Source organism: Melanostigma gelatinosum, assembly GCF_949748355.1.
Source record: "Melanostigma gelatinosum genome assembly, chromosome: 16".
Taxonomy (NCBI): domain Eukaryota; kingdom Metazoa; phylum Chordata; class Actinopteri; order Perciformes; family Zoarcidae; genus Melanostigma; species Melanostigma gelatinosum.
Window position 1 is genome coordinate 22,985,757 of NC_136649.1, and position 15,494 is coordinate 23,001,250.

General features: G+C 43.9%; 1 protein-coding gene across 2 annotated transcripts; it reads right to left on the minus strand.

The window, feature by feature from the left end:
• Positions 1-663: 663 nt before the first annotated feature.
• Positions 664-12,780, minus strand: nsd2 (nuclear receptor binding SET domain protein 2). 2 transcript variants are annotated; one of them, XM_079285998.1, is made up of 22 exons: positions 12,739-12,780; positions 10,728-11,353; positions 10,139-10,307; positions 9,855-10,021; positions 9,012-9,440; positions 8,348-8,567; positions 7,661-7,749; positions 7,323-7,443; positions 7,083-7,195; positions 6,739-6,828; positions 6,416-6,542; positions 5,988-6,188; positions 5,360-5,539; positions 4,460-4,616; positions 4,180-4,382; positions 3,712-3,815; positions 3,341-3,610; positions 3,118-3,234; positions 2,652-2,793; positions 2,433-2,539; positions 1,967-2,165; positions 664-1,429 (listed from the first exon to the last, which is right to left on the minus strand). In XM_079285998.1, the coding sequence occupies exons 2-22, from the start codon at positions 11,322-11,324 to the stop codon at positions 1,110-1,112; spliced, it is 4,122 nt and encodes a 1,373-aa protein (XP_079142124.1). In that variant the 5' UTR covers positions 11,325-11,353; positions 12,739-12,780; the 3' UTR covers positions 664-1,109. The 2 variants fall into 2 exon arrangements, with proteins under 2 accessions (XP_079142124.1, XP_079142125.1); XM_079285999.1 differs by lacking the exon at positions 664-1,429 and adding an exon at positions 1,558-1,668.
• Between the last annotated feature and the right edge of the window lie 2,714 nt (positions 12,781-15,494).

Sequence of the window (15,494 nt, forward strand, 5' to 3'; positions counted from 1 at the left end):
ATAACACAGATGTGCTGCGAGCCCGAGTTAAAGTAGTGAACAACAAGCAGGATGCAGCGAGAGTGTGAAAGACGTCTTTTTAAACTTCAGCATGATTTTATCAAACAACAAAAAGCCGGTTGACGCGGAGACCTTCAAAATGTGAATCATCTGTTAATCTTTGTCCCTCAGATTTCAGAAACTTCAGTGGAAAAATAAACTTTAAAAAAAGGGCGAGAACTCAAAACTCAACTTAAAAAAACGTTCCACGCATTCCTTCATGTGTCTGGTTCAGCACGAGCACCAGAGACCTCCCAGTAGTGTTCTCATATCTCAGTTTAAGATACTTTGTTAACCCCTCGCTCTCTGCACAGGCAGCCTGATAAACTGTGTTCAGCATCCTGATACCAAACTAAACAAGAGAAATCATTTAAATCTAAACAGTAAAACTGAGCTAAAAGAAAAACAGGTTATAAAATAGCAAACAAATGTCTACAGTTAAATGTAACCTATGGCTACACAACAGAAGAGGCCATAGTGTTCTGATATTAAATCTGATATATATATATATATATATATATATATATATATATATATATATATATATATATATATATATATATATATATATATATATATCTATCTATCATTTGGCAACCTGTTTGATGTCTCACACTAGTCCAGTAATCATAGTTTTGGTCTTTGATATACACATATATAGATATAGCTATAAAACTCTGCTGTTGACTGACGTTCGCTGCTGCTCAGTTTTATTTAAAGCTGCTTCTGTTTCCTCAGCCGGCTACTGTTGTTAATCTAGAACCACAAAAAACAACAATAAAACTAAAACTCAACAGGCAGCTTGGTTGGTGGAGGAAAGCGCGTACAAGTCTCCTGACCGTCGCTCTGCTGCGTTGTGCTTCACCACAGGGAGGGCGGGGGTCGCCTCAGTGCAGACGAGAGAAAAATAAACGTTTTTAAAAATAAAAATAGTTTGAGCGGCGAGCTGAGAGAGAAGCGGCGTTCCCTGATGGTGAGAGTGTACAGTGCCTTGGTTGTGGTGATGCTGGAGACATGACGTGGGCTTTATATCTGTTCATGAACGTGGAAGCAGGCGTCAGAGTCTCGTTTTAGGCCTCTGCTGCTTTCCTCTTGGAGAGTTTTGTTTTGGCCTCAGCTCCCTCTGCCTTCCTGGAGCCTTTGGGTGGACGGCTGCCGGCGGCGGCAGTGGTGGGGGGGGTCGTCTTCGTCGTCGTGGCGATGCCCTGATCCTGGTTGTTGGTTCCCTCCAGCTCCTCGTGCTCCAGACAGCACAGCTGTCCTGTGGGGGGCCAGGAGCGCAGCGCCCCCTCCTGGTGAGCCTTGCAGAAGGAGTTGGGGCAGAGCTGGCAGAACGCCTCGGAGTTCTTCCCGCAGACGTCACAGTGGTGCCAGGGGCAGTCCCAGCGGCCTGCAGGCAGCGAGGACCAAGAACACGTCACGATGAACCGCGGTGGAATAAACTCAGACAGAAAGAAAGCTCGGAAAACTGAATCTTTACACATTCAAACTCAAAAGAATGTAATCTAAGAGTGATACTCCGTGTATGTGCAGAGATATATACAAACCTCTTTGAATATAAACAAACTTAACATAAAGTAGTTAACTCCGTCAGCAGCAGGTTGCACCAAACAGCGTGGAGTCTCTGCTCTACAATCAGGAAGTCTTGTTAATTAAATGTATTAGAAAAGCCCTTTGAAGCAGATTAGTCATGAACACATGTTGCAACAAGTAGAAAATAAAAGGAACGAGTTAAAGACCTATGGATGTGTGTGTGCGCATATGCTTCTGTTTTACGTCAACCACATGACTGGCGTTGTGTTAACAGGACGACTGTAACGTAGATGTATATGTGCTCGGTTTCTCATTGATAAGCGATTAAAATCTACAACAGCAACTTTGCAGACCAACAGGCTGCGTGTGGCGAGTTATTGCCGGGGTTTCGTACCGAAGGGTCTCTTGGTGAGGTTCAGGCAGGACAGGTGATAAGCTTTGCTGCAGATCTTCTTGCCACAGAGCACCAGCTGCCCTCCGTCTCCGCAGCGGAAACAATCGTCGTCGGACTTCTTCTTTCCCTCAAGTTTCCTCCTTTTATACTTTCTCTTCAACCGCTTGGCTTTTGGCTCGGCCGTCGGGCCGTTTGAGTTCTGCAGAGGAGACGCCAGGTTGGGGTAAATGTGATCAATGTTTTTCTTCAGAACATTTGTTCCGTAATGAGGCTGTCACATAACTTTTTAGTGGACCTACTTTCTCTGAACCCGAGCCTCAAAACACTCGACTCAAAAACATACCGACCACCGAATATACCCGGACTTTGCAAACACACAATTTGTATGAATGTCCCAAAAGCAGTCCAGTTGACATGTGGAATATGTTGGTATTCAGGTAACTGAAGCGGTGTTTGTGAAGCTCACCTTCGGTCGATCACCCAGGAAGCCGCTGCAGTTGGGAGCGTCGCAGCGACAGACGGTCTTCTCGTTCCCGAGGCAGTCGAGGTTGTAGTTAAAGGTCAGCTCCGTCCCTGAAACACGGAAAGAAACAAAACATGTTTGAAAAGACGAAGCGTCGGACTGTTGTGACGGTGTTGTTGTGTAGCGGAAGCGCTCGGCGGTCTGCTTTCTGACCAGTCTCACCTTCTGGGACGTCGCGGACGGCGAACAGTCCGACCCGCGTGTCTCCGTTCACCGTCCACTTCTGCGTGTCACAGTTGGGCTGACAGCTGTGGTTCATGAAGCGAGAGTAGTTCCCCTTCGGACCGGCGTCGATGATCCGGTCCTTAAAACCAGGAAGAGGAAGAAGTGCCTCCAAGTTACTTCAGAGCTTTTATAATCTGTAGATTAGTTCCCAACATTGTCATTCTGTTATTTCTGTTATTTAACAGATGGATTTGTAGGACTCAGCGATTCTGAGGATGCATTTGTAGTATTGACTCCTGTAATGCCACAGTTGCTCATCATGTAACACTCCCAATGCAATACCATTGTGTTGATCTAGCTCCCAGTGGAAATGGCACTGCTGAGCAGTAAGCAGCGCCCCGACACACAGAGGAGCAAACTGAAGGAAACAGGAAGGACGGCCAGCGTCCGTGTGGTCACGGACCTTGTCGATGGTGAGCATGTAGAAATCGGTGATGTTGTTCTCGTGGGCGCACTTGATCCTCGCCCGGCACTCCTCCTCGTCTATCAGCTCCCCGATGTACTCGTTCACAAACTCGCCCTGTTTGAGGAACAAACCAGCGATGCGTTGGTGTTTCGACATGTCTCACAGCTGTCGGGGTTCTACAGGGCAGAGCGTTTTCTAACAGGACGGCCGGCGGCCTCACCTTCTTGATGTCCCGGAGAGAGATCAGGCCCCAGCCCTTGCCGGGCGTCTTGATGATCTTGGTCTCTGGGTAGAGGCGTTTGGTGAAGTCCTGGTTGCAGCAGCGCTCCCCGCTGGGACACACCTGAGGGTGGCACTCGTACTGCAGCATGCGGTTCAGACACTCGGACTCAAACCCGCACGGCCTCTCGTCCGCCGGCTTACAGTTACACTTTGGGATCTCGGACACGTCGGCGGTGTAGAAATGAACCTTACCGAAGGGTTTGTTCACCTGATAGGAGGGAAACAAACCCATCATGGAACATGAGTTACAGATGAGAACGTTCAGGTACAAAGGTGTTAAACAAAGATGCAAACGTTGAGGTTTCACACCTTGATGAACTTGTATGGCGGCGGCTTTCGGCTGTTCTCTTGTGCTTCCTTGGCCTCGCGTTTTATTTTGATCTCCTTGAATCGAGCTTCAGCCTCCAGCAGAGCTGAGGAAACAAGAGTAGAGGCTCATTGCATTTCATCTGTGGAAACCTTCAGCATAACCTGATGCTCAACAGCGGTCGGTAGAATGGAACAAGTGCAATTTCAAAACTACTCAACTAGAAGATGTTTGCTTTTCTAGATCGTCTTAATCTTCTTTGTAACATGTTATAGAACAGAGTTGGACAAAGCTGGCCTCCTGTATATGATGCTGAAGAGTGAGTCCTCAAATATCACTTGAAAAGGTTTCCTTTAAGTCCACATAAACCTAAACTAACAATCAAAGAAGAGACTCTTTCCTTCCAGAGTCTTCGTGACTAATCGATGGATTACAGAAATGGCCGAAGAACGGTTCTTCTAGATCTTCACCGTTCTTGAAGACTTTGCCGATGCCGGTCCTCTGGTTCTTGCTGCCCCGGTCTCCCTCCATGTACGGAAACACTCGGCCCTGGTGAGTCCAGAAGTAGTCCTTGGAGCCGAAGAAGAAGACGGGGAACTCTCCGATCTCGTGGCGAAGGTGCTGGATGTTGGTGGGGATGCTTCTGGGGTGGTGGATCTCTGCAGGCCACCATCTAGGGAGGACAAGAAGAGGTGTGAGTCTCGGTCACAACACGGTACTGGTACTGGATCAGGGATCCGTTTCTCTGACCTGTATGTTCCCAGTTTGACCCATATGATGTCTCTGTATTTGGGTTTCTTTCCCGCCCGGCAGTCGTTGCAGAACCAGCTGCCATCGGGCATCGCGATGTTCAAGCAGTCGGGGTGAAAAGCTGCAGGACAAGACTCGCAGCACAGCAGCTGTCCTCCTGCAACACAGGAAGCAATGGAAACGTTCAGACACAAGTCAGAAGCACGAGAGCTGGTCAGAGAGCCCCAATTCACAGGTGGGTCATGTGTGCAAGGGTGATAAAACTAGCACAATGAAACCCAGACTAGCACAGAAGAAGACTGCAACGCACCCACTCGTTAACCCACACACAGCTGCTCTGTATGTTTCAGTTGTGAAGCTGAGAGGATGAAGTGGGCGGACTGGTTTAAAAAGAAATGAAAACCTTTTAGATCACATACTTAATGTATGCAAAACTAATTCATTTCTTTGTATTTCTTTTCATCTCAAAATCCAAGAATCTTTTCTTTCTGTCAAACGAAATATGAAGTGTGCTCACGTAAGCTGGTACCGACCAGTTTTAGCCAACAACATCACGACATCGTTCATTAATAAACTGCAACTTTGAGTGACAAGGGAGGAGTGTGTGAAGCAGACCACTCTGTAGCTCCGGATCCACGTTTTATATAATAATAATAATAATAATAATAATAATAATAATAAGAAGAAGAAGAAGTTTCACTGGGGAATACGTAGCCAAAGACACACTGACTTTAAATCTTGCTCGACAAACTCTACGACCGGAGTTCTTTCTGGATTTGAGTGTAATTTTAACACAAACTCAGAAAATGATTAAAGTGCTGATCGGCTAAGTAGACAAAACAATATCAATAGAAGTCTTCTGAAACTGCTCTTTGGTGATAAATAGGAGGAGAGGCAAACCTTTGGAGCAGACGAAGCACCAGCAGACGTTGACGTGACTGTGGTGGCTGTAGCCCTTCTTGGCGTTGAAGTGGTTGGTGCAGATGATGGCGGTGTTGGTGATCATCTCACTGCCCGCCGCCACACACAGGTCAGCGGCGTGGTACGCCACGGGGCAGCGCAGGCAACGCATCAACCTGCCTGCAGAGCGGAAGAGACACCGGATCAGACAGATGCACAGCGTGAGGAGTACGAGCGAAAGAAGAGTCTGCTGTGACAAACACTGATCATCCTGTCACAAACTGAAATGATGTAATCTCACTATGTCACACACCAACAGATCTATTCTATTCTCTCCAACGGTCAGGGCGTTGTTGGCTGATGAAGACTATGATGATGTGGTTTCTTTAGTTACCCGTCCGACACAGCTTTACAAAAAAGCACAATAAACTTCCATCAGCTCCTACGAAGTTCAGCATGCCAGAAATAAATAATCTGCCTTTATACAAAGATATAAATATGAAAATACGGGTTCTTAACTTTTGGCAACGAGTGCATTTGATCCTTTATAGAGCCCAGAAATGACGGTGAGTCTCACAGCCAGCTGTAACACTAAGAGAGTCTCAACGGCAGGATATACGAGCCCCACCTTTGGTGGACTTCTGCTTGGTGCGGCAGCCGTAGTGGCAGCTCAGGCAGGCGTGAAGCGGGCAGCGGAAGCCCTTGTTGTCGAACACGGTGAGCGGGTTGAGGCGGCTACACGCCTCGTGGTAAAACTTGCCGCAGTGCGGAACGTGGCAGCGCCGCACAGCGCCGTCCGGCTGCTTACAGGTGAAACACGAGTGAATTCCTGAGAGGAGAAACAGGAAGGGGAATAATAAGAGAGAGAGGTTTAACAGCAATCATTACTTCTATTATCACGAACACCTTACAGAACTACAACCAAGTCTCAGTCCTCCAAGGCACTATTCTTGACAGTTACCGGTTAGTGATCTGTTAACAAGCGTCCGCTATTGGTCAGAAAAAGACAATGAAATGAGATCAAGTGTTGTTTTGTGGACAGTGCGAGCTCCTCACCTGTGCTGCACTCCTGACACAGCAGCTTCTCGTCGGGTTTGAGTGACAGACCCAGACACTGGAGGTGAAACATCCCATAACATTGGCCTTCACAGGGCACCAAGTCCTCCCCAGCCTGCTCACACGTCTGTCGGGGAGAAAATACATAAAGAGAGATTTATAATAGACATTTCAGTTAAAGCTGAAAATATGTTTACATCCCACAGATGATTATGGGACTAGTGGGTTTCAGCATGTTTGTATAAAAACACTTTGCATTTAGAAACAAAGGGAAGCAGCATTTTCACAATAAATGTCCTACATTTGAATCAAGAGTCGGTTACCTGGCAGACAAACTCTTTCTTCCGTTCGCCCTTCTTCGTCCCGTCTAAGCTGTCACTGGGAGAATCAGGACGTCCTTCACTCCCAGAACCCTGCAGCAAACAACACGTGGGGGATTTTAAATAAAGGAGACAACGCTGATTCACAACAATTAGAATTGAATCTACATAAATCTGCAACATGATTATCAATCAAACGTCTTCATGCTTGAAGACAGTTTGTACCACTTTAAATAAAATAATACCAAACAACTTGCACTGGCAGACTTTCGTTTTGAATAATTGTTGGAGCGCTTTCAACCTTCTCTGTGTTTATGAGGACATTTCGTACATGTATTCCCCCTCACCTCGGGATCAGGACAGGGGGTGACCCGCCTTCTCTTGGCCTTGGAGGATGTGATCTCAGTCTCTCCATCCTGCTTCCTTTTCCTCCTACGCTTTGGTTTCTCTGAGTCTTCTTCTGTGGAGACAAAGTGTTTGATAATGACAACTAAGCACTGCGGAGCCGTAACATAGAGAGATGCTGTGGAGTCAAGAACAAACAGCAGAGGTGTCAGATGTGAACTTTACAGAGTTGGATGGTTTACCGGTGAGGGGAGCTTTAGACTTGGTCATTCTCTTCTTGGTTTCCGTTACGTCTTTGTCGGTTTTCTTTCTTCTTCTCTGCTTTTTCTCCGTTCCTTCTGAGGTCGAGTCCTGGGAAGGTTTCTGATAAACAACAAAATCAACACTTTATAACAAAGTGCTTACTATGCATTTTAATATTGATGCTTAGTAGTACCAAACATCTCGCCGCAGCATTTTAAACACAGCTTTTTGCTCGACGAGTCTCCACAGTGAGGTCCTTCTCAATGGCAGCTGTTACTTTGCAGAAACAGTTGGCGTTTTGATTCTGTAATAACGTTGCACCAGAGGGAAACCTCACCTGTTTCTCTGCAGCGTTGCTTGTTTTACGTCTCTTTTTAGGCAGCTGAACCGTGTCTGCCGGCGACCTCTTCTTTCGCTGCCTCTTCACTAAAAACAAACGTTAGAAAAGGTCGAACTTCCTGATTTGGGTCAGATTTAGACGTTCACGTCGGCTGTTAATGGTTAGAACACAACATGCTTTAAGAGTATCTAATGATTCATTTAAAAAGATTTCTCCCACCATGTGCCAAGCACCTAACTGGGCTGAAGAAAATAAAATAAATTGAAGATTCTCCTTTGCTGCGACTAAGTCAACGAAAAGCTCTCTGTATATCACAACGGACGAGGATTATTAGCATTAGTTATTGGTTTCCTGTGCTTTGTAAATAGTTGGGGAATAAGCAGCCAATGGTCATTAAAATGTGATTATCTGTGCATGACTTTATTTATTTAACATTAAAAATCAACACGCAGCACTTCGGATACATTCAGGGACAAACTATTTGCACAAATGTACCGTCTTTATACAACCAGGAGGGAGAATTCTTAAACACCACATTAAGTGATAAATGCCACAATAACCAACCACGTCACTGTTTTACTAGCCACATGTGGCAGTTTAAGCAGCAGACTCCACCGCTCTGGTAAACACATACCAGCCAAGCCCGGATTTAACACACGGCCCGGGTTTCAACTTTCAACCAACCTGGAGCTGAAACTGGAAGCGAGACCGGCTCTGTTATATTGTCCGTCGAAGAAACCGGCTCCGATTTCCTGTTCTTCCCGGGGTCAGAAGAGTTGTCCGTTGCAGATGTTTTCCTTCTGCGAACTGTCTTCGTGGGAGACTGAGCCTGTCTGGGTCTCCTCTTCTTCCTCTGAGGTACGACCGTTTCAGTTTGTAGATCTGGTGCACAAGTGGTGGGATCCTATAAAGAAACCAAATGTATCAAAAGGCATCATCTTAAAAAGGCAGAAGTGTTCTTAGACTGCCAAAATATGATCATAAAATCAGGGTTCCACAACGGTTTACATTCCAAAATGCTCTTTGTATTTTCACACCTTGAATTTGTTCATTTTAGTTCACATTGAAAGGTTAAAATATTAGTTGTGGGTTAATATGAATTTATACCTGAAGCCTATTCTTCACAGCAGCAGCTATAACGCGGGTCAACGATGTTTGTACCAGTTACACTGAGCTGAAACGCTGTTTCCTGTGATTACGGTCCACTTTACATTTAGTCTGATTTCGGAACGTTTAAGTCCAATATTTATCATTTCATACGTGTCCCTGCTCTCCGAACAGGTGTCTGCAGGTCTGCGTGAAAAAAACACAAGCTGATGAAACACATTAGTGAGTTGTCCGAACGAACCTGTGAGGCCGGCTGCGGATGAAGCATTTCTTTGGAAGAAACTTTGTCTTTCAACAGCACATTATTTAGATGGCCTTTGCCCCTTCTTCGATATTCTCCCGAGCTGAGTTTTGTTCTGGGTGCTTGTGTCTTTTTCTCTGTTGAAGTGCTGTCTTGGGACCGAGAGGCGGCTTTGGGGTCGTCGGCAGGGCCCACCGGCAGTGAAGGGAGGTCCGGGCCGACTCTCGACTCCGTTTCCTGCTCCATCTCGTTGCTCTGTTTTGGCCTCAGCTTCTCCAGGATGCAGGGCCTCAGACGAGGCCCGTCGTCATCGTACAGAAAAGCGAAGTTTACCATGCGCTCATCCAGTGACATGATGAAGGCCTCCTTGGCCTGAATGAGGCCCATGTTCCACTGAGCCTGGAGTTTACGGGGCACAGAGGGAGCCGTCTGCACGGCAAAGGGAGAAAATACCAAGGTTTTACTACAAGTTACAAAGTCGTAATGTTTAATCATCGTGTTGAACTGGGGAACACATGTTGCTACCAAGAGAACGCCATGAACAAATACTTGATTTTACACTGTGGGCAATATTTAAAAACAAAATTACACACGTGATCAGCAGCATGTGACAGTTGTGCAGGAGAGGACGTGATAACAAATGTATCCGTTTTAAAAAAGGCCCGATTCTTCATTTGGAATGCAACTTTCTAGAAATGTAATGACGAGAGAACTTCGTATAAAACATTTTAAGGAAGTGCAATGTTTTAATGTTGCAACACTTCTGACCAAAGTCTTTCTAAACGACAGCAAACCACATCCTCAACAGGCAGGGACATCACATAGGAGGAGAAGCCAATTTACCTTCTTGTGTATGACGCGAGAGGCTGGCTGTTTGCTGCCCTGGCTGAGCTCCTGGTATTGATCCTCCCCGGTGAAGGACACCATGTTCTTCTCAAAGATGTAGCCTCTCTCTGGGGCGTCTCCAAAATACTGCACATGATAAAGGGGCCCCAACCTACTGTTGACAGCTAAAAACAGAAACAAGAAAACACAATAAAATGAATAATGGTATAAAAACACCGACTCCTTTACTTCAACACATCACTTAATGCAAACGGATGCAGGTGGTAGAGACCGTTACTCACCTTTCTGTTTCGGTTTGATGTGATTGTTAAATTCTGGGTCTGTGGTCACCATGCAAGGCCACCAGGGGTACCCCGACACCTTGGTCCAAACCAAATCACCAACAGAAAAACTGATCAGCACAGGGGACTCTTCTGTATCCTCCTCCGTCAGCTGTGGGATGAGATCAGACTGGAGAAGAGAAGGAATAGTGAGTAAATAAACAGATACAAATAGAAACTCATCAAGGATCAACACCCTTTCCTTCCTAAAATCAACTATGTTCCCACACGCGTATGCTTCTCTATCAGTATTTTACAATAATTCACATGCAATACATTGAGTCTCTGCAGCTGTTCATTTAAGTTTAAAGATGTAACATCTCTGTTAGAAAACATTCACTGTGTATTCAGCTGTCCATAGGAGGCCTGGTGCTGTCTGTTCAAATGTACATGTGTGGTCCTTTTCTCTGATTACCATCTGTCAGCATAACTGTAGCACATTATTCGGGTCTTGTTAGTCGTTAATATAGTTGCCACAGACAAACAGAAGTTCTCATTTAAAACAATACGGATCCTTTGTTTCTTAAAAAAGTAGGAATAAAAGCAAAACCTCATCAGCTGCTCCAGTTCCACCTCCAGCATTGGTGCGGTCAAGTGGCTCCACCAGAGCAGCAGAAGAACCAAGGTTTGGTTTGTGAGGTCCCCCCCTCCTTTTCTTCAGGTCCTGCCTCTTCTCCGGTGCAGATATAGCATCTTCGGTGGCCGTGGACAAACTGGTCCCATTGGCACAGCACGGCTCAAACAACGGCTGCTTCAGCACCTGGGGTATCGTCGCTTTCAGTTCGTGTTCAGTATGAGGAGTGCAATTGTGCTGATGGGTGCCATTCGTAGCAGGGGCTTCAGCACCCTTAAACATGGGTGGCTCTGGAGCACAGAGCTTAGGCAGCGTGTCTTGGTCCCCATTCAGCACCCGGGAAGTGAGGTCTTTGAGCCTCTCGTGGCTGTGGTTGTTATGACTGTGGCCGGCCATCTTCTGAAGGACACCGTCTTGTAGTGTGGCGGCAGCTTTGTCCATTATTGGTAGAGCAGGGTCACTGCTCATGTCCCCCCCACCCTTCCGTACACCGAGGGACTCCGGTGGCTGCTTCATGCTGATCGGGTTGGCTGGTTCGGGCATCGAAGGCAGGGAGCTACCTTTGCTGTCCATCCCATTTAACCCCCTCCAGGCTCACTGAGCTACAGCACAGAAACAGAAACTTCTTATTCCACAGGTTCCATCAGACAACATCAACAATAAATGTTTGTTGCTGCTCTTTGTAAAATGGCATTCTGGGGATATGAATCCTAGGAGCATAACGTTACACATCCTACAAAATGGCACTCACTCACTTGCCCCAGCGGAGCATGAACAGTGAGCTTTGGAGGCGACAGAGAAAACTGCACCTGTCACGGAATGTTCTATCCCCGAAGCTTTGGATGCTTTAAATAACAAAGTTGAGTGTCTCGATCGACCAAGTGTCTGAAGCAACAATACCTCTGTATACTAAAATAATACAAATGCCTCAATGAAATACAGACACATACTCGAATCACAACTAATGTGAACGAGATCAAGTCAAATCTTGATTAAATCCCATGCAGACGAACAAAAACCACGGGTGGAAACCTCTGACCGAGACAATTTTAAGTCTGCTTTCTCCTGCAGAAAGGATTAGTTAGCTGCCGTCTGTGTGCAAAGCGGTGTGGAGAATTCAGGAGGCTGTGCTGCAAAGCAAGCTCCACCGCATGCAGCGAATGTCCAATGAGTGGGTGGCTAAGTGTGCTGCGTAAAAGCCGCGGAAATGGAAGCAGCTGACAAGTCGGAGTAATGCTATTGGGGTGCGAATAATCTATGTAATTGAACCACTTCAGTTAAAAATCTTAACAGGTTACATTGGCTATTTTTCTGGCCAAATAAATCACACAACAACATCAATAACACTGTTTGTTTGTTTGTGTGGTTAAATCGTTGCACTACTGTTTAACGTTAGTTAGTTATTTGAATATTATTATATTTCATTGTATATAGTGCTTTTTATATCTAATATTTGTACTCTGTTCTCATTGTATATATTGTGCATTTTACATTTAACCATTTTTTTACGTACAATCGCATCTCTGTCATTGCTACAGTCAGCCATTACGTCGCACTCCAGCAAATAGTCTAAATCGCTTTGGGGGTGTCGGCTTGGACTATTTTCTGGATAGTTGAAGATAGTTATTTCACACGACCCGATAAAAACAAAACACGTGACTAAATAAATAAACGCATGTGCGTAACAGCTTGATGATTGTTGCAGTAATGTGTTGAAATTGTTGTGCTGTTTTCGGTGATTTATACTCAATTTTGTAGGCGCCATGACAGCTCGTTTAATAAAAAAAGAAAGAAAAGCTAACCATGCTAGCTAGCCGAAGCTAACCAGTCAAGCTGAACTACCGTTAGCACAGTCAGCTAGCTAGCTTGCGTTCGCAGGTCCTCTCTTGCTAGCTATCAGGTATTCTCTCGCTAAAATGGTTGGTCGCGCCGGCTAAATATCCTCCGGGATGACAATAACATGAAAGACCGTTTCTTCTGTAGTTACCTGTTGAGTCTCCTCTCGGTCGTTAAAGTGGAAATATGTCCGTATTCATCCTGTAAAAAGCGAAGGATTTCATTCAAGCCGAATCAAAAGCTTGCGGGAAACTCAAACTCTGTGGCCAACCAGCGCGAAAAACACTCACTTCCGATTGGTCGAGAGCTTCAGAGCGGCTCCAACCGGTCCTTTCAAAAAAACCACAAGTACTAGACATCCTGATCCACAATCCCGACCAGTTGGTGGCGCTAATGTACCAATTCATTGTTTGCCAACCGCCAATAAACCTCAAAGAAGAAGAAGGAAAAACCCCAACCGTAGGAAATAGCTGACCTCTGACCTCGGTGTCTCCCGTCTGTTTTGACATCATTTCAAATAGAATAGAATAGAAAAATACTTTATTCATCCCCAAGGGGAAATGTATCTGTGGCAGCAGCAAACAGGGTCACACAATAAAATAAAATATTGGGTATGGAAAATGCACACTATATACAATATAATAAAATAACAGAGCAGGACCTATTCAATTTAAGAAAACAAAGTCATAAAAATGCACAGTATATACACTGAATATAATTGTATTAAGTTAACTTAGTATGAAAAATAAAACTAACTAAATAGTTAGTGCTCACAACTTAGACACTATATGTATGTTTATTTGTTTCTTAAAACAAAAATGTAAACGAGCTGTGACTACTGATATATATCAAACGTATATTTATATATATTTATTTATATTTATTGATATTTATTTGTATTTATTTATTTATTTATATTTATATTTATTTATATTTATATTTATATTTATATTTATATTTATATTTATATTTATTTAATTTATTTTTATTTTTATTTTTATTTTTATTTTTATTTTTATTTTTATTTTTATTTATTTATATTTATTTTTATTTAAATGTTTAATGTTTATGCTTAGTTTCTTTGTTCTACTCTGTCTCATTGTTTTTATATTTTTCTTGTTTATTTGTATTATTACATTGAGAGCAATGTGAAAACCGGAGTCAAATTCCATGTATACGTACTGTTACGACCGGCTCGGTAGTCGCAACATAAGGAGGGACACAACACCAAGTTAGATTCAAAAACCACAGGCGCCAGTTTATTACAGGACACAAATAAACTGTAATGTGCAAACCTAACTAAAGACCAGGGTCTGGTGCCAGGCAGACGAGAGAGAGCAAGGGCGGAGCAAGGAGACACTTCTAGAGGTAAAACCCACACCTTCATACAGGTGCCCTCAATCACTCATCAGGGAGCTGCACCTAGAACTCAAAGACATAGAATACCCACACATGCACACACACTTACACATGCACAAACATTCACAGCAGGACATAGAATTATACGTAACAGTACACATACATGGCAAATAAAGCTGATTCTGATTCACGCTTAAACCATATTTTTGTCAGTTTCCCTTCAACTACATCAGTAAAAGTTTGATAAAATGATTATTATATCAGTATGCCACCGTCAAATACATGTCCACTTCATAACATTAATACATAAAACAATAGTAGGCTGGTACAGTACAGTAAGTACATGATGTATTACATTAAACACTGTCAAAGTCTAACTATAACCTAACCTACCCTAAACCACAAGTCAGTCCAAGCAGTCTCATGTTAGGCAACTTATTAAGTTTTTACAGTTGATCAGATGAAACAGTGACAACTCTGAATCTGGGACCTTTATAATGCAATATCTATACAATAGTCGTGGGTGTATATTTCACATTCTGGTGTATTCCTCTGGAGGATATGGTGACACTGGTCATATTAAACCAGAGGCCTAATGTGAGTTGAGGTCCTATAATTACATTTTAATCTGAAGATCAGTATCCGCATTGATCCCAAATAAATTCAATGCATATAACACAGTGAATTACACTGAAGTATCGTGAAGTACATTAAATTCAAGCTGCAGCGCCACCAGAGGAAACTAAAGGGAGTGAGCCCAGAAACCATCTGAAATAATATCAGCCACTTCCTGCATACGTTTGCCTTTCAATATAAAAGCCACCATCCCTGATGCAATATTACTGCTCTGAATGACAAATAAAAAGGTGGTTGGAGACCCATTTTTATGCACAGTTCCTTTTTCTATACAAGGAAGTCTTAAGTATTGTTTGGCCTCTCGCGTACACTGCAATCACAGCTGGAAGCTGCCTCCTGCCGGCACAATAGGTTTCAGTGATGATGTCCACATGTCTTATCTGTTGGCCGATGAGGAGCTCCACCGGCTCAGTTGGGTTTCAGGGCCCTCAGTCGTGGTAATGAGGACGGGCGAACAGTGATATATCTAGTTTGCGCATACTGTACCATTGTTAAGTCTACTTAAGCTTTGCCCCAGTGTATTTACCCCCTCACCCAACATCATGTTTGCTGGAGCAGTAACTGGATCAAAGGTGAATTAAATTGAATATTTGTGGTCATCTTTAGGCTATACAATCTAGATGGAAATTAAAACTCGAATTGATCAGAAAAACCCTTATGTCCACAAAAATAGCTACATGTTACTTCAGTTTGAGTTCATAAAAGGATAATATTTTTGATTGACTTGTAGTTTTTCACTGAAAAGACTACCTGGATTATTCTTATGTTAAAGTACTGTTATCTGTTTGTCTGTGCACTATATTTTATATTTTATTCTAAATTATAATATATTTATATTTTTTGCACTGTGTTGATTGTTTAATATTATGCACCATCCACCATGTCAAATTCCTTGCATGTGCAACATACTCT